This window comes from Podarcis liolepis (assembly GCF_965112155.1).
Source record: "Podarcis liolepis genome assembly, chromosome: 9".
Classification (NCBI taxonomy): Eukaryota; Metazoa; Chordata; class Lepidosauria; order Squamata; family Lacertidae; genus Podarcis; species Podarcis liolepis.
This window is the reverse complement of record NC_139564.1, coordinates 77,627,160-77,652,408: the sequence shown is the minus strand read 5'-3', so window position 1 is coordinate 77,652,408 and position 25,249 is coordinate 77,627,160. Positions and strand designations below refer to the sequence as shown.

General features: G+C 49.0%; 2 protein-coding genes across 8 annotated transcripts in view; one reads left to right on the top strand and one right to left on the bottom strand.

The window, feature by feature from the left end:
• HMG20A (high mobility group 20A) overlaps positions 1 to 25,249 on the bottom strand; it is a 725,026-nt gene that overhangs the window by 300,377 nt on the left and 399,400 nt on the right. The window lies entirely within an intron of this gene.
• LINGO1 (leucine rich repeat and Ig domain containing 1) overlaps positions 1 to 25,249 on the top strand; it is a 659,586-nt gene that overhangs the window by 585,548 nt on the left and 48,789 nt on the right. Inside the window, exon 1 of one of the 6 annotated variants that reach the window (XM_083460728.1) lies at positions 2,563 to 2,698. The exons of 1 other annotated variant lie outside the window; for it this stretch is intronic. In XM_083460728.1, coding sequence (XP_083316854.1) covers positions 2,693 to 2,698 — 6 coding nt within the window. In that variant the 5' untranslated portion in view covers positions 2,563 to 2,692. Of the gene's footprint in view, positions 1 to 2,562; positions 2,699 to 3,086; positions 3,159 to 3,179; positions 3,490 to 3,809; positions 3,868 to 22,735; positions 22,871 to 25,249 lie in introns of those variants that run through there. 4 more of the 6 variants (XM_083460731.1, XM_083460730.1, XM_083460732.1 and 1 more) reach the window with 4 other exon arrangements.

The following is a 25,249-nucleotide window of genomic DNA, read 5'->3' as shown; positions in this document are numbered from 1 at the left end:
CTTCATCTCTTAAGATGAACCCCACACCGGCTGCAGATCCAGACTGCATGGAGACAGCTTCATTTGTCTAGAGCCACCTGCTCTGCAGACAACCAGGGGGCGGGGGAGGTCTTTGTTGGCTGTGGCAGAGAGAAATCTACATGGCAAGCAGACAAGGAGCCCACAGCCATGCCTTATATTTTAAGCAGCCAGCACATGGCCATAAAGTGGTGCTGAGAATGCCATGTTCCTTTTTGCAATGAATGCGGAGTAAAATGCTTCTTGTCCCCTCATGCCAACTATACGGGATTAACAGATCATTAAATTATTGCTTGTGAGAGAGAAAGAGGGTGGTGGTGGGGAGACACACTTTGCAGAACACCCCAGAGGTAACCCTTGGCATTTCCAGTTAAACTGGTCAGGCGATGGGAAGGCCTTGCCTGTCAGAGACTGAAGAGCTGCTGCCGTTCAGAGCAGATGATCCTGGGCTGGGTGAACCAGCAGCTTGAAGGAAGGGCCATAGCTGAGTGGTAATGCAGCTGCTTGGCATGCAGAAGGTCCCAGGTTCAATCTCTGCCATTTCTATTGTAGGGTTAGGTAGCAGGTGATGAAAAATGCATTCTCTGCAGGAGACCCCAGAGAACAGCTGCCAGTCAAAGTAGACATCTCTAGGTGGACAAATACCTTAAGGTGATATTAGGCAGCTTCCTATGTTCCTATTTTTTGCCTCCATCCTGCATGACATCCTTCCCCAACCTGGTGCCCTCTAGATGTTTTTGGACTCAACCCCAGGCAGCACATTTACACAACATTGAGCGTGATGGCAGTTGTAGTCAAAAGCACCTGGAGAGTTCCAGATTGGGACAGCTGTTGTCCAAATTAGACATTTCCCATGTCTCTGCTGACAACAGCTCATCCAGGCACTTCCATTGGACCTGGGGATCAGCTGCAGTTCTCGTAACAAAAGTTGAACTCCATGTGCCCATTCCAAGAACTTCACCTTATCCCATTTAGAAAGCAAATATTTAGTTTGGATTTCTTATTAGATGGATGGAAAACATTGGCCATGAGTTAGAACTTGATTCCTGCCCCCATTTCCCAATTATCCCAATTGCTGTTTCTCATAATTGAGCAATTGCATCCAAATCACCCTTGATCATTAAGGACCACTTTGCAGGAGACACCAAGGCCTGTCCCAGTAGGATCTCCAACATTTGTCTAGCTGATTTCAGTTCCCCACTGCCCAATCAGGGATGTGTTCTGAATGCCCTGCAAACTGTGCTGTTTTGTGTGCGCGCACGCATGTGTGTGTGTGTACTCCGCTTGGGGGGTTACAAAGGGCTGCTGCAGGGGAAGACCTAGAATTTCAGAGGTGCCAAAACTCTGAATAAGGTTGCACACAGCTTTCTGTGGAAGGGGGGAGACAACCCAACATAAACACTCATGATGGTCTTGGACCCCTCCAACCTCACTGAAGAACAAGGGTGTGCAGCCAGAGGGGGAGGAATCTGGGACTCTCCCTCCTCCTCTCTCTCCTCACAACAGAGAAGAGCTGATGACTGTGTAGAGAATTAACAAGCTTACTTCTTAACAGAGCACACGGTTGAACTATGGAGCTCGCTTCCACAAGAGGCAGTGATGGCCACCAACCTGGATGGCTTTCACAGAGGACTGGACCAATTCATGGAGAAGGATTTCCGTGCCTACCAAGCGCAATGGCTCTGCTCTGCCTCCGTGGTCAGAGGAAGCAACGCTTGTGAATGCCCGTTGCTGGAAACTTCAGGAGGGGAGAGGGCGCTTGTGCTCGGGTCCTGCTTGTGGGTTTCCACGGGGGCATCTGATTGGCCCCTATGAGAGCAGGATGCCGGCCTGATCCAGCAGGCTCGTCTTCGCTCCCATTTCTCTCCACCGTTTCCTTAGGCAGATCTCCGCCTAAGAAGAAGATCCTCCCCCCGCTCTCTTTCTGTTACCTCTGGGCTTCCCATCTGTGAGAGACGGAGAGAGAGATTTCCACACCCAGAATCAACCTGCCCCTCCCGCCTCGCTTGCTCCGGGCTTAGTAGATCATTACAGGGAGGGCAGCGGAAAAAGCGGGCGAGCGAGCGAGCGGAGAATGGATTCCGCGCTTGGCTCCCTCCTGCTTTGCCTTTGAGGTGTCCCCCCCAACGCATCCAGGGACCCCCTCCCCTTCCTCGCGCACCTGGATTGTTCCGGCGGCGATTAGCATAACTCGCCCCCTCCCTGCAGTCAGGAAGGAGGCGGCCCCATTGATCGGTGGCTCCCCTCCCTCCCTCCCTCCGCCCTCCCCTCCCCGCGCGTCCCTCCCTCCCGTTTCCAAGCGGCGACCGTCCCAGCGCAGCGCGTCGACGGGGCGACGCGCGCCTCTTCCCGTCGGCTGCCCGCTGCTCCGCGCCCGCGCCCCGTGTGCCGCCGCTCTTCCCGGGCCGCGCGCCGTCGCACCTGCCTTTCGCCAGGCGCCCCGAGGAGCCGCCGTTGCCGCGCCAGGAGCGCCGCGAGCCCGACGAGGGCCTGCGGGAGGGGCCGGGCGGTGGCCCCGTCGTGCCGGGAAGAGGGCGAGGCGCCGGGCGCGGAGCGAGGACGGCCGGAGAGCCAGCGCTGCTGGTGCGCTGGGCGGCGGGCGGGCGGGCGGCGCTCGAGGGCGAAGCGGGCGATGCCATTTCTTGGCGAGGGAGACGGGCGGCCAGCATGAAAGATGCAGGTGAGGGGCGCCGGGGGACCGGAGGGGGGAGGCTGGTGAAACGAGAGGGGGGGTCCGGGCGGGGCGGGGGCGAAGGTGAGGGATGACTTGGTCCGGATTTTGATCTTTGGGGGGGGGGGTTGTCAAGGCATAATTCGCGGCTCCGGGGTTGTGCTTCTCCGCTGTAATAGGTAGTGGGGCGGGCGGGGGTCGCCTGGTTTGGTGCCGGAGAACCCGAGCCAGGTTTAATAGGAGGGAGGGAGCGGGGGGGGGGCTTCTAGTTTGCTGCCTTTTTACACAGTGCTCCAGATTCGATGCTGTGGCGATGGAGAGCTTGCTAGAGGTGCGGGGGCGGGGGGCGGAGAGAGCCTCCTTTGCCCGTTCAGAACTCCGCTCTAGATGTGTGTGTATTTATCCTTTTCAGAATTAGGGCGGGGGGCTGTGGAGATTTCGGGTTCCTGGCTCTTTTGAGATTCTCGGGGTAATGGCCGCCTGCCTTTCCCGCGATTTAGGGCTTTGTTTTGTTCCCCACCCGCCAGCTTGATTGAACCGGGTGGGCTGCTCCTGCCTCGATTGGGAAGGGGGTGCACCAGATTTGGGGTTCAGCTGTGAGCTTGAGGGGGTCTGCTCTGGGAGCTGATGTTGGAGGGGCAGTCTGCACCACTCCGTCCACAGCCAGCCTCCTAGCATGCAGTCTCGGTACTCCTAGCTGTTAACAAGGCAGTAATAGCCCACCATCACCCCCCCCCCTTTCCTGGGTCTTCGGGGTTTGCCCTATGGAGCCTGCTGGCTTTGGGTGAATTTGCTCTGAGGTTAGTAAGCACTGGCTGATTTTATATATGCACCAGGAGAATAGTTGGGGTTTTTTTGGGGGGGGGGTACATGCAGGATAAGCTGCGTTCCTTGGGAGTGACATCTGGGTGTGTTTATTGTCTAGCGATGCCTTTTTCTCCCTTTACCTTTGCCAGGTGTGTGTTCGTGTTAACAGATGTGGGGCTGTGTATGTGTTGCTTGAATCGATGTTCGGGTGTACCATGGTCCTATGTGGCATTATTTTTGGACTAGGGAAGGAGGAGGGTTTTAAATGGTAAAAAAATGAGAGATCTCTCTGGGTGGATCCTGCAATGGACGGCGTGGGGGTTGAGGTGTTGCCTTTCCCTTCTGCATCATCTCTGGGTCTTTTGTCCCAGGTGAGCGTTTCTGGGTCGCCTTTTCTTATGCAATGCGTGTCCCTTTCTCTTTTGTCCCGATCTGCGATGGTTGTGTGTGTGACTGCCTTGTGGAAAGGGATAGGGACTGGGTGCTTCGGGGCAGATTTGTTATCAGAGGAGACCTGTCAGTTCTCTTTCTGTCTCTCTGGATGTGTTTGCGCACCAAACAAGGGGTCTAGAAGAAAAGGGTGTCGTTGGGGGTCAGTCCTTTTCGAGTGCAGGAATGTGTTGCGTTGCAAGAGGATGAGTCGAGAGAGCCCCCCCCCAGCAGCCAAGGCACAATGTTTTCTTGGATGATGATGCCTCGGAGCTGGAGGCTTTTGTTTTTTGGTTTTTTGACAATGCCTTCCTTCCTTCCTTCTCCCCACCTCCCCACCCCTCGACAAAATCACTCACTGGCTTTCCCTGTGGCCACACCAGCTGCCCCAGCCTTAGTCTCCATGTGAGGAGAGTTGCATCCCTTGCACAGCTATTGCCCCCACATCTTTAGCTGGAACCCACGGAACCCCCTTATCGCCTTTGGGAGGAAGTGTGTGAAGCAGGGGGAGGGGCAGGTACTTAGATGGGGTTGAGAAACAGGCTGCACAGGGTTCCCCTGGCATCAGGGTGAATGGCTGGGCCTGTTCAGGGTTGCCCTGATGGGCCGTTTGGCCCCTGGGCAGAGGGCTGGGAATCGAACATTGGTGACCCTCTGCTGGATGTAACTGGGAGGGTCGGCGGAAGCAAAGTTCCCCTCAGTGTCCAGGCCGGCAGCCTGCTGGGTTGAAGGTTATTGTTTACCTGAGTGTCCTAAACTATAAGGAGGCAGTTAAAAGCCAGGTTACTATCAAAGCAGGTGCCTAGTCCCCCCTCCCCTTTCCTTCTTATTGTTTTAGTTAAGTACAAATATAACAAACAAGGAAGAAACCAAATAATCAAAAATGTAAACCATAACAGTTGCAGCCTGGGAGAGAGAGCAAAAGCACAGTACAGTGCAGAGATTTTAAGCTGCCTAGGAATCACATTTAGGAAGCTGCCATATGGCAGATTAGACTGCTCACCCACCTAGCCCAGTGCTGTGGGCTCTGATTGGCTGGGATCTCCAGAATCTCAGACTTAAGAGATATTTTATTGCTTGGTCCCCTGGACTGTAGATGTTGAGGCATAGAACCTGGGACCTTCTATGAGCAAAGAATGTGCTGTGCCCCTTGGCTATCTGACCCCGACACTCTCTGCTGTCTGTGGGCTGATTGCAGTGGCTTAGTGACTTTGCGCATGCCCAGTGGCACTACTTGTATTTCTGGCATTCCAGGCCATGTTCTGGTACTAAGAATGGGACACCTAGAAACGGAAGATGCCAACCAGTACATGAGCCTTAAAAGCCGATGAGTTAGCTCATGGTACATTGTGCTCATTGTGCATTGTTGGCTCTTTGGCCTGGCAGTGGCTTCTGGAGACTTCAGCAGAGGACCTTCTCAGCCTGGGTAACTGAGATCCCTTTCTGTTAGGGATGCCTGGATCTGGGACTTTTTCTGCTTGCAAAATTTGTGCTCTGCCTCTGAGCTTCCAAGTAATAATTTTAATCATAATTTTGTTATTTATATGGCGCCCATCTGACTGAGTTGCTCCAGCCACTCTGGATCTACATACATCAGAGATTTAAAGGCAATGGTTTGAATAAGGGCTCTGTGTGTTTTGAAAGCTTGCCAAGTTCCCATCACCAAAAGTATTCACCTGTATGAGATTGCTTGACCTCTGGACAAAGAAACTGACAGACAAATGAAAATGTGCCACATTGACACACAAGGTGTGTGTGTGTGTACGTCAGCAACTGGTGCACATCTGTGCAAAAGACTCAGGCAACTCCTCATACGAGTGGGCCAGTTTGGCATGTTGGCCTGAGGATAAGAGGTTTCTCTGGGAGTGAAAAAGCTCAATTGGATTAAGAGGTCAACCTCACCCAGTTGGGGAAGACTGGATTAGGACATGCAGGAGAGTAACCTGGAGACCCCAGGACATGAAGAAGTGGGGAAAACAGCTGAAAATGCACAGAAAATGATATTAATGATATTGCTATGATGCCTGCACCAACGTAGGATACAATCCAGCAACTACCAACTGCTGAATTAAATGGGCGAGAGAGCACGTATTTAAATTGAAATAAATAACATTTAAAAGTGCTTAACTGTTGTTAGCTCAGTGCCCATGTTTCTCATATAGTACTTTTGAGTGTCCAGAGCACTTCACCTACAACAGTTGTATAAGGCAGGAGGTAAGTATTATTGTTCCCATACTGCAGATGGGGTGACTGAGGCAAAGAGAAAGCGGATTGCCTAGGGCCACCTACTGAGTATAATGAGCTTATGAAAGAGGCAGAATATGAACCAAGAACCTCCTGGTGGGGCAGAAATGAATACCCACCATTTTTTCTCTCCAGAATTCACCAGGCTTCTTTTGAAAGAAAAATGCTGAAGGCCCCCTTGAATTTGTTCTTTGAATGTGAAACCTTGAAACTTGGGGCACTATTTAGACTGTTGATTTTGGCAGGCTTCAAATATGACAACTCACAAACTGTTGCCTGTCAAAAATACTAGCTGTTATTGCAGGTTATGCTGTAGAGTATACTGAATGGCATTGCATTATGCGGCCACAATATACCATTGCATTTCAACAATTTAAATTCTACTGCATGGCATACCAGGGCTTTTCAGACGGCCTTTGGGATAGCCTCCCACAACTTGGTGCCTTCCAGAATTTTTTTTTGCCTACATCTTCCACCATCCCTAACCAGGGGTGACAACTTGAATAAAATATGGGGGGCAGGGAAAGCTCCGCCCCACATAATGGATCACATGATGCAGTGCATGCATCAACTTTTGGGGGCCCTCAAATATTTTATTAGAGGGGTGAAGACCCCCCCTCGGCCCCTAGCAGTTTCCTCCTATGTCCCTATTGGCCATGCTAGCCAGAGCTGATAGGGGTTGTAGTGCACAGCATCTGGAGAGCACCAGGTTGGGGAAAGGCTGCTCTGGGGAACTGCAGTGATTTTTGGATGCTTAGCAAGGGTTGCTCAATTAGAAGGATGATAGACAGACACAATGCCTGCTATTGCTGATCTTCCTGGGCTGAAGGAAGAACAAGATCTGCTGGCAGATTCTTGGATAATTTGCAATAGGCTGGTGAGGTCTTCTGACTCCCAACAGCTGAACCATGGTAACCATGAAAAGTGAAGCTTGTGAGTAGTAGACATACACAGCTAGCGTCAGGAATGATATTTTGTTCATACATAGGTTGCACTTCTGTGCCTGCTTTATGAGCCTCAGTGTTTCCCATCTTAAAAATGGGACTTTAGGCTTCATTGTGCTGCTGTCAATTGCTGTTCCATAAGAATACAGTAAATGATTCTAATAGTTCTCAGCCGTGGTTGGCCTAAAGCTAATTGATTCAGTGTCAACAGATGTATTACTTGGCTTTCTTTGGCTCAGTACGGTTCAGCAGTTATTGCTGGCTGTGATGGCTGCCTGCTACCCCCATGAACAGAGGCATTGTGTCCCTGAATACCAGTTGCTGGAGAGCACAGGGTGGAAGAGGGCTATTGCACTCATGCGCTACCTGTGGACTTCCCATAGGTGCATATCTGGTTGGTCGTTGTGAGAACAGAATGCTGGGCATGCAAGGCCTTTGGTCTGACCCAACCTGGCTCTTCTTATGTTTTCCTGAGGTCCACCAACTGGAACCAGATGCAGAATGGCAGAGCCAGCTGCCTCTTGCACCCCACGAGCCATGCACTGGAACAATCTGCCTGTGTAAGTCAGGGCTGGCTCTGCTCTGAGGCAAGGTGAGATCAGCATCTCAGGTATCAGGTGATGGGGAAAGTGAAGGCAGCCCCCTGGCTGTGCCTCCTAAGCACTGTGGCTCCATCCTTCTCCTAGAGGACCAAGAGGGAGATTCATGACCTGTCCCTCAATCCAATAGCTAGCCTGCTGCCCACAGGAGCGACGGAGGTCGCTGGATGTTGCAGTCCCGTTATCAATATTAAAATGAGATTCACTTGCCAGTGCGGTCAGTTTCTATATGTGGGAAGGTCATGGTGCCACCTTGCACTTCTCCCCAGGCAGCAAAACACCTTGGGCAGCCCCATCCCAAGCAAAAATCTGCTTCTGAGTTTCTCTCAGAGCTCCAGGGCTTCTTCTCATTCAGTTCAGTTTGTATGTGACAGGAACAGCAAATTTGCTGTGTGCTGTGTTTTTAGGGAAGTGCCCAGTGCTGATCAGGCATCCCACCTGCTATCCAATTCTTGCTGAAACAATATCTACCTAATTAAAGAAAACATGGGGGGGGGAGCTTTGATGCAAATATTTTTCCATGGAGCAAAACTCCATAATCAATAAATGTAGATCCTACCACTTTCCCTAGACACAGTCCATTACTTGGATACTTTCAGCACAGCCGAGGAGAACCTCCTGTCTGAAGGCCCTTCCCAGCTCAGCCTGCCAAAAGTGTGCCATCAAACTGTGGTCCTTCCTCTTCCTTCCCTAGATGAGAGTGGAAAACGAACATACAATCCATTAGATTACTGCATAGAGCATCACACATACACTCCCCCCCCATGCAAGCTCCTTCAGAGACATCTCCTGTGATGCCTTTTTGGAAGTAGTCTTGAAGTGGTTTGAAAGTGGTGGCCCTGATCCCAGATAGCAACCCGCTTTTCTTTCTCTAAGCAGTTATTACCAGAAGGAGCAATTTTGCCTCTAGCCCTGGGCTTTAAAATAGCAAACAGAAGAAGAAGAAGAAGAAGAAGAAGAAGAAGAAGAAGAAGAAGAAGAAGAAGAAGAGTAGCCAGAGCAGATGTTTCTGTTCTCTTTCCGTCTTCTGTTGCTCTGGGCTTTGCGTGCAGAAAGAAACAAGCAGAGCTGTGTAGGATCCTGGTGTTAAGCAGATTTAGGCCACGTTCCCTTCAGTGAAGGTGCGGCCTTGCTTTCCTTCAGATCACGCTCCGGGGCAAAATGGTGAGGGTCAAAAGCCTATTCTCAATCCAATTCATCACCCCCAAGCCACATTTGTAAAACCTTTGAGAATGAGTAAGAATTTTATGAGCACATGCTTTGGGAGGATAGGAATTTTGTCATGAATGTCATGTAGGAAGAAGGAGTTTTGGCTCATGACAGCTTTTGCCACCCCAGCGCTGTGGTGGGATGAGATATCCCAGCCAAAATTATTCCTCCTGCACAACTGTTCTAGGCTCAGGAGCCCTGTCTGCCTTTTCACTCTGAACCACTCTGATGTCACTGCAAATGTCTGGTAGTAAATGTCTGTATAATCCCAAAACACAGCATACAGAATGCATCAATTACAAATCCTTTTCCCAAGTTGGGAGAGGGGGCAAAAATGGAGCAGACAAGGTTTGCAGCTTCAGGACCATCCTGGGTTTAGATCAGTGGTTCCCACAGGTTATGGGATTACTTAGGGCTAAGAGGCAAAGGGGCAGCAGGGGGCACTGGCGGTGTAAATGGCTATCGGATTTTGAAAAGCTGGTATCCCTGGATCAAGCTCATCAGTTTTGTTCAACAAATTACACTAGTTTCAGCTGGATAAATGTGCAATTCATTCTTCCTGTTTTGAATTTCACTGTGCTGTTTTCTTCCTTTGTAGATTGTGCAAACTTCTATTCTCAATAATGGTTTTTGTAGAGCAGGGCAGGGGGCTCTGGGGATGAGTGATGGAACCAGAGTGGTGGTGGCCCCAAATGATGTGGGGACCATTGGCTCAGGTGGTAGGAAGCATTTCTTTTTCTCCCAGACTGTTGTCCAGGCAGAAATCTTGGCGTGTATATCCTCCTCCCCCCCGCCCCCCCTCCAACACCACTTCTTCTATACAGCCAAACATCTCTACATGCCAATTACCAGTTGGGAGTATGGTCATCAGCTCCACAGAAAATGCCTGTAAATGGAGAAATAACTCAGGAATAGTTTGCAGAGAGAGAAAGAGAGATGATACCTCTCATGGCTACAGAGTGGGGCAGGATAGCTAAGGCCCTCCTGTTTTGCAACTTCCAAAGAAATTATTTTTTATTTTATTCTCTGGCCTCACTTTCCTTCTTCTCCAGAATGTTCAGGGATGCTCATGTGAAATCCCAGAGACTTGAGGATTGGCAGAACAGCACCCAAGCCGCTGGGTAATGCAGCTGCCCTAACAGTCAGGGTCTTGATGGACTGGATCTACTATTCTGACCCTGTGAAAAACAGTGGGGCTTGTATGTGAAGGGCTGGTTATTTCCTGGCTAGGGTTGCCAACTATTTCCCTGGCCCTTGCTCCCATGCCTTTAACAGCATTTGATCATCAATTGTTCTTTTCTCCAGTCTTTTGCCCTTTCCAGGGTTCAGCCCTCTTCACATTCAGCAGATCTCACATCAGAAATGTCCAAGGCTTCTTTTCATCATGCTCTTATAATGTTGGAATAGAAGTATGCCAGCTTTGGAGTCATACATAAAATTTCATCAGGAAAAAAGTATTGAGCAGCTCAAAATAGCCCACATATTCTGCAGTATATATATATATTAAAAAAAACTGTCTAGAAAAGAGGGTGTCTTGCTTTTGAAATCTCTCTGTTTAGAGGTATGTCTTTATCTTGGTGGGAAGTGTCAAAAGCAGTTGGCTCCAGAGAAAGGTTTACAGATCTGATGGTCCACAAGTCACCCCTTTTTTGACCTTTGTGCACAGGCCCACACCCTGGGCTGCCTCCTTTCCAGAATAAGCGACGCCAGCAGATTCACTTCATCTTTATGTAACAGTGAGGAATGAATCTGACTTGGACGTCTGTCGGCTTCATCCTTCCTGACCTGTCTTTGCAGAGGATGCAAAGCAACAGCCACCTGCTTGTCTCTTCTCCCTTGGGCAGGGTTGAAGCCTGTGCTACAGGGGCATCAGTAGGTATGGCACAGATCTGCATGCTGTTTGCATATCAATACTGATTGCTGTAGGGCTGTAGCTCAGAGGTAGAGCACCTGCTTAGCATGCAAAATAGTTCCAGGTTCCCTTCCCAGGGGCATCTCCAGGTAGGGCTAGGGAAGAACCTTGTCTGGAACCCTGGAGGGCCACTGCCAGCCTGTGCAGGCAGTATGGAGCTAGATGCATCAAAGGCCTGACTCAGTATAAGACAGCTTCCCAGGTTCCTATAGCCTCACTTCGGGGGGGGGGGGGGGTCAGAAACATTGGGATTGCTGGGGGGATTGTTTCTGGGGAGAGTATAACACACTATGTCAGGGCTGGTGAGCCTGATGCCTGAGGACCAAATGTGACACCACACCCCGATCTTTCTATTTGGCCCTTGAAACTCCTCCTAGGCCACATCCGACCCCCTCCCCTCCCCAGCAAAGCCCCTCCCCAACACACACCTTTACCTGGCTTTTTTATTTGTCAAGACATCCAAACCAGACCAGGGTGTAAAAAAATGTGTTTGTGTCATAAGGACATTCTTTCTTACTTTACCCCCTCCCACCATTTCTATCCTGCTCTATCTCCGCAGAGCTCAAGGTTCTCCCTTCCCCTGTTTGATGCTCTCAGCAACCCTGCGAAGTAGGTCAGGCTGAGCGGCTGTGACTGGCCCAAGTTCACCCAGGGAGCTTCACGGCCAAGTAGGGATTTGAACCCAGGTCTCCCAGGTCCTAGTCTGACACTCTAACCACTACATCACACTGGTTCTCACCCACCCGGATGCCCACGGGAAGCCCCACAGTGGTGCTCGCGTCACGCATTGAGTCCCAGCATCTGGTCTTCTGGGGCCTGAATGCCTGACAGAGAAGGGGGAGCAGAGCCAGCAAGGCTGGTAGCCATTGAGCATCCTAATTCAGTTTGTATCCCTTTCTTCTCTGCAGGAGAATTTGCACCCAAGGCAGCTTAAGAATAGAACAGTAACTAGGTAATAAGCAGTAACTCATAGCAAAAGAAATATCACTGGCATATCAAACAACCCATTTCAATAACTCTTTCAGTAACAGGTTAAACATGAAACAATAAACTAGACGCTGTAAAGATCTGCAGAAAAAGTGCAGAGGTTTAACAAAGTAAATTAAAATCATAGGAGCCTCTAAAAAATGGCAGCAGCGATGTCAAATCTGCAGATATGACAATGCTGGTATGCATAAATACAACTCCATTAACCTCAAGCAACAAGAAAGCAGTATAAGTCATTCTCACATCATCTTCTCAGATGTCCTGGCCACTGATGAGAACATCTGTATCTATAATGTAATTTATTTGGTGGCACTTCCAGTTACTACCGCATTACATGATCTGCAAGGTCAATGGTACACACACTTCAGTTTTGACCACGTTAGTTCATGGCTTTTGGAAGTTTTCTCCGCTAACCCCTGCATATTAACCTCAGAGCCGCACCTCATTTGACAACATGGAAATTGGTGTATCATTACACTTTCATTTCACTTACTACCATCTGACAGGGATTTGCTGCTGCTCCTGTCAGGAGTTTGGAGAGTGCCAGCAAAGAGCCAGGTGGCACCTGAAAGATTTAGAGATCTATGTCAGCTTCATAAAAACGTGAGAGCCCAGGTGACTCAGGCCAGAGGCCCCTCTCTAGTCCTGCACCCTGTTTTCAGAGTGGCCGGTCAGATGCCCGTGATGAGAAGCCCACAACCAGGTCCATGAGGCTGTTGGAGGCAGCTGCCTCCAGGGGTGCCCGGGGGGGCAGCAGATGTGGATCTGGGTCAGCAGCAGCAATGGCAGCAACACCTCCTCCATAGGGCAGTGTCTTCATCCTCACATCCCTCCATCCAGGCAAGCCCTCATCTCACACACCCCACCGACTGACCTCTTTCTCGCCTTTGCTCCATGGCTTCCTGGCGGGGGACTTACTGGCCGCTGTCCTGCACGGCAGGGAGGGAGTCTGCCTGTCAGGAGGTGGCTGCGCTTGCTCTTGCATGGGGTGCCATGGGTTAGTGATTTGATAGAGGAAGGGAAAGGAAGATGCAGTGAAATGGAGATGAGAAATGTGCTGAAGCAAGAGGGAAGAAATGGAGAAAGAAAATGGAGAGGGAAAGCCGAATGGAAAGAGGAGGCCTAAAATTGCAAGGTGCAGTGGGGGGCGGGGATAGAAATAATGCAGGCATGTGAACAAAAGCTAAATACCTTGAAGAAAGGGTCAGAGGCAAGCCAGCGGGGCTATCTGAATTGGGGCATCAGAGGTGGGTGGACCAATGGCTGTGGAATACAAGAAGTGCAGTCTACTCTAGGATGTTGAAATGGCACAATAAAGAGAGCTGCCTCTTAAGACGTTAGCTCAGGGGTGGGGAATCTGTGGTCCTCTAGAGCTGTGGTTCCCAATCACCTAAGTATTGCAGACCTCTTGTTTTTCAAAAGCCAAGCCATGGACCCCCTACTTTTGCAAATTTTGATATCTCTGTGGTAGATTTTGTTCTGACACCGCAGTTGGGTATGCCAAGAGGCTTGGAAATTGCATTCACAAAACCAATAAACATAGTTAAATGTATTATATCAACTCAGGTTTTGTTCTTATTGATAAACCAGCTCCCACCCAGAGTTACAGCTTTTTAATGACAGGGTTTCTGTACCTTTGACAGCTTGATAGCAGGCAGAATTTGGAAGTCAAACTGCTGGAACCTCCCCATTTCAGAGACACAGTGACAAAATAAGCATCACCAGTTGAATTTGTGCCTCATCTGCATATGCTTCAGCCATAGGTGCTCACCAGGGGGGAAAATGGCATTCCACTAGCCAGAAAGTTACCTAGAACACGTTACACAACTTTCTGTCACAGCTGATAAGTTGACTGAAAAAGTTAAATCCAGAATGGGCATTCTGAGAGATATCCACTTGTCTAGTGAGCCCCATTTATGTTTGTGGTGTCCAATTAACAATTGCTATTAAGAATGTTATATGTATTAACAATTTGTCACTGATGTGAATTGTGGATTAGTTCATGTGTGGGGGGGGGTTTTGGGGGGGAGATTACTGTAATAGGTAAAATATGAGGCTGAATTATAAATATATTAATATACACATTTTTTATTTTTTGCTTTGTAATCTTGCAGCAAGAAAAATCATGCCTAAACATTCTGCTGCTGCACCCATAGCCTGGGTTTAAGGATACGTGTAGTGAAGAGCAATAGTTAAATGTATTATATCAACTCAGGTTTTGTTCTTATTGACAAACCAGCTCCCACCCAGAGTTACAGCTTTTTAATGACAGGGTTTCTAAGGCAGTGCAGGAGAGGGGGGTGTCCTTATTATGGTGCTAGGAAAGTTGCCTTGGTGGGACGAAAATTCATTGGTGTTTCATGGATGTTGATGGATGCAATATCTCATTCGTTGCCCACGCAGGTGCCTTTGCATACTGTCAAGTGGGGGAAATGTGCAGCCTGAGGGCACACTCCCTTCTGGACAGGCTTCCAAGGGCCACACGCCAGTGTAGTGGAGGCAAAAGCAGGTGCCACAACAAATATGAATTTTATCATTCTAGACAAAAATACTTGGGGTGTGAAGCAGGACCAGCGAAGGATGTGACCTAGGGAGAGGGGGGTGTAGCCTGAGGGTCAGAGAAGGGGGCCTGGAGGGCTGCCTTGGGCCCTGGGCCTGAGTTTCCCCACCCCCAATGGTTCAGCATCCTGTGGCTCCCAGTGGCCAAGCCCAGGAGCAGGGGACAAAGAGGAAAGGGCTACACCCAGCAAAGGATGTCACGGCATCCCCTTGCTTTGTCTTCAGCTGCTTCAGCTGAAGACAAATTATCTTAAGTAAGAATGAAGGTCCTAGATGAAGCTTTGGATGGCCTGGTAAAAAGTGATAGGATTTTAGAAGCTTTGTGCCACATTTGCCAGAAACATAGATTGCGGAAATCCATGTGGCATTGGAGATACAGCAACATGAATGGAGACAAATTCCAGTCTCCTGAGCCATAATTCCACACACAAACCTCCTCCCCCGCCTTGGCTATGAGATGCATTAGTACTGTGCAGTGATCTTTCCATCATAAGTCTGTGGTCTGTGACATCCCAGGGTCACGATTCCTTCCTGTCTGAAAGTCTGGATTGGTTTATAAGAACCAGGATGCTGTTCTTTTTTCTTTTCTTCATTGCTAAGTGCCACTTGGCTTTGCCGGAGGGCAGACCCAGAGAGAACCGGCATCCCTGACTCTTCCTTTCCACCTGCCGCCTTTGGGAACAGATCGCCAAGTTCAAGTGCCGCTTAGGAGACGGCTCTGTGTGGGCAAGTGGTCTGGTTCCATGGTACCTGAGTGTTGACTGAGCGCACACCAACCAAATGCCCCAATTTTCAAAAGACAGTCCTAGAATCACAAAAGCCACCCAGGCTTCTGATTTGATCCTGAAACATCCCTCTTTCTCCCACCAGTGTCGCTGCCAAACGTAGGGAGGAGGAAGAGCTGCCGCTTGTCCCGAATGGTGGCAGGGGCAGCTGTGAGGGAGCTCCTGTTGCCTCTCCATGGCGGCGGTGGCGGCTGGCCTCCTCCCTTGCGCAGCAGCTGCTGGCGAACAGGCAAGGAGGAGGAGAGGCTGCCGTAGCCCAGCCCCACAGGACACAATAGCTCTGGGGGGCAGGCAGAGGGCAGGGGTGCTGTAGGTGGGTGGGTCGGCGGTGGGAAGAATGGGGAAGTGGAGCGGAGCACAAGGAGTTTCGATTTTTAAAAAATACTTTGTGTGTTCTCGTCTAATCTCGCCCCTTTCTAAAATTTATTTGTTAGTGTGTGTTTTTCTTTCCGTAAACCTACCAAAGCCAGGGTTAAGGGGTTTTCTCAGAATGCTGGAGGGCGTGTGTCCCATTGGTGCAACCCAAATTCCCCCCTTCCTGCAGCTCATGGTGGAAGGTGGGGAGGGGTGTTGGGGGGCAGGACGATCAGGCCCAGATCAGGCCTAAAATGGTTGGCGACCTTGGCTGAAACAATGACCTTTCAGAGACCCCAGGGAGTTAGAAGGGAGAAGGGCAATGCTAAATGACTCATGCTAACAACTTTTTAAGATTCCATCTCCTCAAAAGGCTTTTTTTTAAAGGGGGCGGGGACACAACTGTGAGCCAATGATTGCTCGGACAGGACTAGGATGCTTTAAAAAGGGCCTGTTGGAGCATACGTTCAAATTCTCCTCCAGTTATGGGATCCTGCCTCTTGGGTGATTTCCGTGGTTGGATGCCCATGAACAGCCACACTGTCTAACAGAAGCAGAGCTCTGGACAAGTAAGCGGAGAGCTATCGGAAAGCAGATCTTGTGTATTGCATGGTCATGCCTTGTTAGTTATGGGTACAGCCAAGCGCAGGAAAATGATCACATCTTCCCCTGGAATATAGGATATGGGGGGGCAGGGGGGACTAGGACAAAGAAACACCTCAAAGTGGAGGGCAAAAAAGCGCCATCAACCATGAGAATGGAAGATAAACTATATGGAGAGTGGGGAGCTTTTTCTATTCAATGAGTGGGATTTGTGGAAGGCCAGGAGCATCTGTCCACTGGGTCATGGAGGCAGAAAATCACCTGGCAGGGAATCTGCCAGGATCATGGGATGTCCTGTGACTAAGAGAGAGTGGTGATCCGAAATAAGGCACATTGTCCCAAGCATGGTCTGGATCACCACAATACGCAGCAGCAAAGTACAAGAAGCAGTGATGGCCACCAACTTGGATGGCTTTAAAAATGGAATGTCAGAAGAACCTGCAGGATCAGGCCAATGGCCCACCTAGTTCAAGGAGGACACGAGCCCAAGAGCAACCCCTGCCCCATTCTGAAGCATGGCTGCCTCCACTGGGGGAGGCAGAGCAGAGGCTTCCTGGCTAACAGCCTTTGATGGCCCTCTGATCATAATAACCAGGGACAGTGCAATCTAGCAATGCAGTCTTACTGGGTGACCATGGACCAGTCGCTCCTTCTCAGCTTAGCCTACTTTGCAGGCCTGTTGTGAGGATAAAGGGGCCTGGACCACCCTCTCTTCTTGGAGGGAGGGCAGGACAAACTCCTTATGGATTGGTTTTGATGTGCAGCCTGCCCTTCCCCACCAACTCAGAGTGGCCAATAGCAGCAGGTGTTGTTGTTTTAGTGTAAGTAGTTCTGTCTCTAAGGGGCTCTCCAGAGATTTGGGCAGGGGGACATTCCCAGTCCTCCCCAGAGATACCAGGGGCTGGCTCTGGATCCTTCTGCATGCTAAGCAGACACTCTGTTGCCGAACTATGGACTTCCCAAAGTGCTGTCAGAGTGGAGGATGGCGTTGCATTCGGTTTCCAGCTGTTGGGAAGTCCTTGGCCAAAAATTGCTCTCAATTCTGAATGCAAATGCCACAAGAAAACGGAGCTAAGACCTTGCAGCCAAAGAGCTGATAGCTTAGCTTGGATCAATATGTCCATTTCAGCCATGGTCACTTCCTGGCTCTCACCGTGTCCATAGGGCGGCCAGCTTGCAAAGGCGACAGCAGAAACCACAGCCAAGGGCATCATAGAATCCTGACTGATCCGCACAGACCCTTCGTGCTCCACCCTGTTCTCTGCCCACTCTCCCTCTGTGTGCAGCAGACAGTAACTGCTGCTGACTGCCTCTTGACCCCAGACTACAGTTTCTTCAGCTCCCCATTTCTGCAAATCCACATCTCCTTCTGTCTTCTGCTCCCTCCTTCAAAGGACACTGTCAGCTTTATTTATATATTTCTATAAAGGTATTTACAAGCAAGTTAATAGTAAAAAATAAAATAAATTCTCTTAAGCAGTGTACAGTCTGAGAAAACGACAACGCAGTATATCATTGGAGCAAAAAATACAATGTAAAAACCAATAAAACAGCAATATGAAAACATGTAAAAGCAGAAAAGCAAACAAAACAGAAAATCTTCCCAATGCCTATGCTTGCTTTGGAGGGGGAATTTTCCTTAGTTTCCCATGCTTGATGGTGACAATCCTGGCCACGATGGGCCAAGGATGTCTTTCATTTTTCTCTTCTCCATCTTCAAGAGGCTCTTATTCTTCAAACATTTTTGTTCTGTCTCCATCAACCCATCCTTCATTTCCTCTTTCCATTTCTTTTTTGGCAGCTGCAATTATTGACTGCCCCTCTGCCTTCTGTCCCTGAAGTGCTGGTTTTGACCTATAAAGCCTTAAACAGCTCAGGACCACAATACCTCAAGGACTGCATCTTTCCATATGAACCTACACAAACCCTGAGATCATCTTCTGAGGCCCTTATTTGTGTGCCGCCTCCTCAAGAGGTCTGGAGGGTGGCAACACGAGAACAGGGCCTTCTCTGCAGTGGCTCCCCATCTGTCGAATGCTCCCCCCAGGGAAGTTTGCCTGGTTCTGTCATTATACACCTTTAAGCACCAGGCTTGTTTATTTGGGGGGGGGAGCTATTGGGTTGTTGTTTTTATTTTTATTATGTTTTTGTGCTTTTATATTTTGATTTTATTCTGTGAATCGCCCTGAGATCTCTGGGTATAGGGCGGTATATAAATTCAAATAATAATAATGTCCCCCCCATCCCACCCCTTTATCTTGACTGACTCAGTGCTCTTAATGGGCTCATTTTGCATTCCACTCCATCTCGGGTCTTGGGGTGACTAGGAGCAGTTAAATTGGTCTGTGTCCTTTCAAGGGCTCACATTAAAAATAGATCCCATAAATTGGCCCAGGAGGAAAGGGAGAGACAAACAGAGGGGAGGAGGAATTAAATCCTGAATTCAGCACCAAGCATCCCCCACACACCAAGCGTCCCACAGTATGGCTTCATCCCCAGCCTCCCTCTATTAAGTAGGAAGGTCTAAAGGGAGGTTCTCAATGTATGTATTCCGCTGAATGTGCAGGAACCCCAGTTACGCAAGTGTTCCCAATCATGGCAGGGAGACAAAGTGAATTCAGCTGAGCTGCCTTCCAGTCCTTCCCCTGAAGGATCCAGATATGGCCTTTGGGGGCAGGGCTGGTGTCCGTGGCCCTGCTCCCTCTCTTTGCAAGCTGAATTTCAGAACACCTGAAGAGGGCTTGCAACCAAGCATGGGACCCCCAGGGGGGGGGCTGCCTGTACCTGAACGACAGGTGAGTGTAGAGAATTCTGGGAATTCAGATGGGCACATGAGCAGAAATTGCACATTCATGCCATGCTTCAGGTGGAAATCAATCCAGGGAATAGAATTGGTATTTGCTGCTGTGTTTTCAGCATGACAATGCCACAGGATTAGGCCACTTCTTTATCCCCATTTCTTACATTTTACTGGGCTTTCATTGGTTCCCTTTCTGCTCTGTTGTTCTGTATTCATCCATGCATTCATCCATTTCTAGGACCAGCCCCATCCTTTGTCAGAGGGAGGCAGCAGTCTCCTTCCGCCCCCTAAGCACCCTCTGCTCAGTTTCTCCCTCAGGGCACAGCAGAGAATATCATCCTTCACGGGTGTTGATGTGGGAGACTTCTCCCAATTGTATGGGATTCTCAGGGACTGCCAACTTTTGCAGACAGCTCCACGGGCACATCTGCAAATCTGAGAAACTGTTGTGGGCACTAAACAAGCCTCAGCCCAACACACACCATAGCCTGTTCCACGAGCTCAGGGGGGAGGGGACACAGGGAGGAAAGCCTGTGGGTGCCAGAGAAGGCGGGTGCCAGGCATGCCTGGTGCCAGGGAGGAGGGGCACCACTTGCCCTTCACCTAAAGCAGCAAAATACCCTGGGCTCCCATTCTATCTTGTATTTTCAATTGGTGGGTTGTTGTTTGTTCCAGTTTAAAGCTAAAGAGGGGGCTTTCCCTGGAAAGGAGTGAAGCAAGGGGGAAACAGGTCAAACCTAGAAAGTGCTGGACAACTGGAAAGCTGCTTGGACACCCCTCCCCCCATGCTTTCTAGTGTGAATGAGCCTTGAAGCTGCTAACCTAACCAACATCTACCTACTCAGAAGTAAGCTGCATGGAATTTAATGGGACTTATTCCAAGTTTAGATTAGGTTAGGACTGCAGTCTTAGTAGGTAAGAATATAGGAATCTGCCTTATATTGAATCAGACCATTGTGTCCATCTAGCTCCATACTGTCCACACTGACTGGCAGCGGCTCTGTGTGGTTTCAGGCAGGAGGTCTCTCCCAGTCATACCCAGAGATGCTGGGGGATTGAACCTGGGACCTTCTGCACCCAAAGCAGGTGTTCTGCCACCCCATAGCTCACTCCTTGACCCACAATGTAAGCACAACCAAGTTAAAACAGGGCTCCTATTTTTCATACCCATATTCATCTGCATTTTATTCCGTGTAAAAACTAGCGGGTTCCATAGTGCCAAGCTTAAAGGCTGAAAAGTACACATCTAGCTTTCTTTTGCTTTTGTAAATTATAATCCCTCTAAAGAGGCCTTGTAAGATCTGCTCGCAACGGCTCAGGATGATCTGGTTAGCAGCTTGCGTTTGGCACAATTGGTAAACCCTCTACTTTGAAAGAGCAGAGCTATTCTATTAAATGTTATATTTACAAGAGAGAGTTGGAGTAGCAGGGTGCATGGGTGTAGCCAAGAGGGGGCTAGAGGGCAGCTCCCCCCCAAAAAAACCAGGGAAATAAATAAAAACGCTTAACCAGCTGACCAATTGTGTTGCAGGTAGCTCAGTTCTGCCCACCCCCTCAGTCCTGGCTATGCCCATGGCAGAGCGGCTAAGAGACTGAACTCCAAAGCAAAAGGATCTGGTTCAAACCTCACCTCTGCCATAAATTCACCCCGTCAGCTGATTTTGGGGGGGGGGCTGTGGTCTCATCTGCCATGTGGACAGAGTATGATGGTCGCTCCTCACCCCACTCCTGCACACACACACACACACACACACACACACACACACACATTTTTCTTTTCCCTTTGGGTGAAAGGACGGCTGCAGCAGAATTAAAGCAGATCCTCTTGGCTTGTAATTCAGAGGCAAACTGTCTCTCAGTGGAAGAGGAGCAACGCAGCTGGCGTGGGGCAACTCTGAGCTCAAATATCACAAGAAAACCAAGAGAGAAAGAGAAACCACAAGGAACAGAGGAGGCTTCCTGGGGAGGAAAGGTGGCAGTGTCTCAGGCTTTTTGGTTTGCTGAAAATGTGAGTGACACAATAGAAGTGTGTAAAATTATGTGTGGAAAAAGTGTACAGAGAAGAGCCCCCCCCCCAACAACAACAACAACAACAATATGGGGACACCCAATGAAGGTGACTGCTGGAAGGTTCAGGACAGATAATAGAAAATACTTCTTCACACAAAGCATAGTTAGTCTATGGAACTCACTGCCACAGGAGACAGTGATGGCTGCCAATGTGGATGGCTTTAAAAGAGGACTAGACAAATTCACAGAGGAGGAGAGGGCTATCGATGGGTAGGAGCCAGGATGGCTCTGTTCTTCCTTCACAGTTGGAGGAAGCAATGCTTCTGGATAGCAGTTTCAGAAAACCACAGGAGGAGGGGAAGAGCACTTGCTGGTTTCCCACAAGCATCTGGTCAGCCACTGTGAGAACAGGATGCTGGCCTTGATGGGCCCCTGGCTGGCTGCACTGCTGGCATGAGCCAGACCAGGCGCCTCTTCTGCAGCCTGAGCTGGCAGCGCAGAAGGACAAGGACACTGGTCTCCAGTTTCAGCCTGAACTGAAGGAGGGGGGGGGCAGAGGGAATGCCAGTGTGTACTTCACTGCATGTTTGAAGGGATCCAAATCTGTCGATTCAGCAGCTCCAGCGCTTATCTGATGAGCCCAGGGATGCAACAGGGACCAACCAAGAGATATTTGTTTTGCAGCACAGCCAATGCCAGAGAGAGAGAGAGAATGAATGCTATTGCTGGTGGAAAATTGCCAAGAAAGCCAACTGGGAGTTGAAAGGAATTGTGAGGAGGCAGGGGGGCAGATGGGGGGGGTAAGTGTTTAACCCACTCAGCGAGAGGGAGGGGGAGAGATAGATAGATGATAGATAGATAGATAGACAGAGAGAGAGAGATAGATGATAGATAGATAGATAGATAGATAGATAGATAGATAGATAGATAGATAGATGATAGCTAGAGATAGATAGATAGATAGATAGATAGATAGATAGATGATAGATAGATAGATAGATAGATAGATAGATAGATAGATAGATAGATAGATAGATAGATGATAGATAGATATAGATGATAGATAGATATAGATAATAAATGTGACAAAAGGCTGTGACCTCAATTTTATTTTGTGCTGATTTTTCTCCCTCTGTTTTGAAGGGAAGGAGGGAGGGGGGATTGGAGCAGACAGTGGCAAGGGAAGGAGAGCGATTTCTCGGCTGCAGGTAAAGAAGCAGCCTGCTCCTTTTGCTTGCAGAGACCCCATGGCCAGCAAGAGCTCGTGCATGCAAGCATGTGGCAGCCAGAATGAACAACCTCCCAAGCAAGTTTCTGATTTGCACTTTTGTCATTTCCCTCCTTCCTCTTGGCTTTCTCCCCCACCCCCACCCCTTTTTTCTTTTCTTAAAAAAATTCCTTTCTCCCATAGCAATGCAGGAAGCTGCCTTGGACTGAGCCAATCTGCTTGTCCACCTAGGCCAGGTGACACAGCCAGCCAGCCAGCCAACCCTCCCTGGAGATGCTGGGGGGTTGGGCCCTGGACCTCCTGCATTCAAAGCAGCAGCTCTCCCCCCACCCCACAAGGCTGTGTTTCTTCCATGGATGATTCATCCCACTTTGAAAGCTTTCCTCATGGATTTGCGCTTACTCTGCTCAGTTTGGCTTCTGATGGGAGAGGGCTCTGGCACGTGAATCCTGCTTGTGAGATTCCCCTGGAGGCATCTGGGTGGCTACAGGGAGAAGAGGGTGCTGGTCTAGCTTGGCCATTGGCCTGATCCAGCAGGCTCTTTTTATGTTCTTTGGTTACCGCTTGGGGCGTGGGGGGGGGGCACTGTGAGAAGAGGCTGCTGGAGTCCATGTGTGCCTGGAGAAGCCTGAGCGTTGGCCTCTGCTGGCTAGCAAAGAGGACCTGGCTCTCTAAAGATGGATGGCAGAGCAGTGGACGTGTCCGAGGCAGGTGAGCATTAATTGTCTTCTTGACCCGGGGAATTGAATAAATGCTAATAAATGCCACAAAGGCCGCCATCCTCTCTTTAGCACTAGCAGGAAGTCTGGAGTGCCATCCATCACTGACAGGGGCGGGGGGGGGCATAAATTGTATCTTTAGCCAACTGGCCGACACAGGAAGGATGGGGAGAAAACAAGAGCACAACTTTCACCTCTTTTGCGCAGGCGACAAATTAATTCTCTTTGGGTCACTCAGGGACAGCCCTCTGGGAAGAGGCTGCTTGCACCCTCCACTCAGCTGACACTTCAAGAAGTTTCTCTTCCTCCCTCCAGCATCCGAGGCAGCCTGCCTCTCCATGCAAGGGGCTGGGCACTGTGCCTTTGGGCATTTTGGGCATCACAATATGCATTTTCTGGCAATGGTGAGAACCAGATGCTGGACCAGACGGTCCCTTGGGCTGATCCTATAGCCAGGCTCTGCTGTTGTTCTTTCCCGTCTACACCCTGAACCTCATGGAGGCAGCTCTTCAAAGGCGCCCAGTCTGTTTACTTGTGTTTTGTTCATTTCACTTTAAATACTGTGTTTATATCCTGCTTCCTTAAAACTAAATAAATAAACCAAGCACAACCACTTGAAGCAGAGTCTGGTGAAAATAGTGGCAAAAATAAAAGCAACAATTGGGTAGCTGCAAATGGGTAGTTAAAATGACAATATTAATACATTAACTGTGTAACAGTATTAATGAGCAGCAGTTCAAAATGAAAAAGGAAACCACAGCAAGAGTATTGCAAGTTTAAAACTGCAGATTATACTTCAAAAGCTGACAGGAGAGATTTCTATAATCTATATTAATTGGCTCATCTGGAAGAGAATGCCATGATCTGGCCACCACTACGGAAAAAGCTATCTTTCGAACCCATCACCTTTATGATCAAACCAGCTCTTTTGCCAGACAGTTGCCTATTGACTCTTCTCCCCCCCCCCCGTGTTTCTTCCTCTTTCCCGTTGCCCCACAGACAACGGCGGTTGCCCTGGTGGTGCTGGTTTTCTTTGAGAAGGCCTCCTCTCCCTCTCATCTCTCGATCACAGCAATGTCTGGGTCAGGTTCCTTCCCACCCTTTCGAAACAGGCAAATTTCTGCTGTCATGCTGAGGCCACCCATCTCAAGGTTTCCTAATAACAAAATACAGCAGTGCCATCTGATGCACGACTACTCAGAAGTAAGCTGCATTGAGCTTAATAGGACTTATTCCCTGGCAAGTGAGTATAGAAGTTCAGCCTGAATGTTTGAGATCCCCATACTGCAATAACCCAGTGGAAGTATCTGGCCAGAAGTTATAAATGTTCCTTTGTACTCCTGGGCATTGTAAATTTGCGTTTTCAAGACATTTGGCCACATTTGCAATAGATATTTGCAAAAGAGGTCTCTTTTCTTTCCTCCCCAATCCTCTCTGTATTTTCCACTACCAATCACCCTGCCTGATTTTCCTCCTCAGTTTCCCTGGTGGCTTCAGATAAAAGGCCAGATCCAGGATTGTGTATGGCAGAATATGATGGCAGAATCCTCGGGTGAGAGAGAGGACAGGAAGTGATGGGCCACATTTAAAAAAATAAATCAAAAATCCCCTTGATTGTTGGCAGAGGGAAATGCACAGCAGATTGAAAGCTAGTAAATTATTATTATTATTATTATTATTATTATTATTATTATTATTATTATTATTAAATTTTGTATACCACCCTTCATCCATAAATCTCAGTTCACAGCATAAAATTACAATATAAAAAACACAAAATACATAATAAAAATGTATTTAAGATAAAAACAAAAACAAACCAATAATGGGGGAAAAGAAAGCCCAGTACAGTCCTTATCCTGCTGTGCTACTTTTCTGCTTGTGGGGCTCTTTTTCATGGTTTTCAAGGTTAGATGGCCATCTGTCAGGGATTCTTTAGTTGTGATTCCTGCACTGCAGGGGTTGGACTAGATGACCCTTGAGTTCCAACCCTACAGTTCTATTCATATAGATATAAGGTTCCTAGGTCCATTCTCCAGCTGAAGAGCATGGATGGCAGATGGGCTGCCATATCTTGAAGTGCTAAAAAGAGGACAGTCCAAGTCACTGCCAGCCCAAGCGGTGAAAGAGGTGCTGGGGAGGGCTGAGCTGCCTGAGCCCAAGCCCCCCCCCCAACCCCCAAATCCAGACATTTCCTTTAAAATGTAAAAATCTGCCCAACTGGGCATGTTGGCCCTCCCAAAGATGCCATGTCTGGGTTTTCCTGGCAACCCTAACAGATGTGAAATCTGTGGACCCACAGCATGAATGGGGAACTGGTGGCCCCCCTGATTTGTTCACTTACATGGTATGTTTTTAAATCTCTATCTCC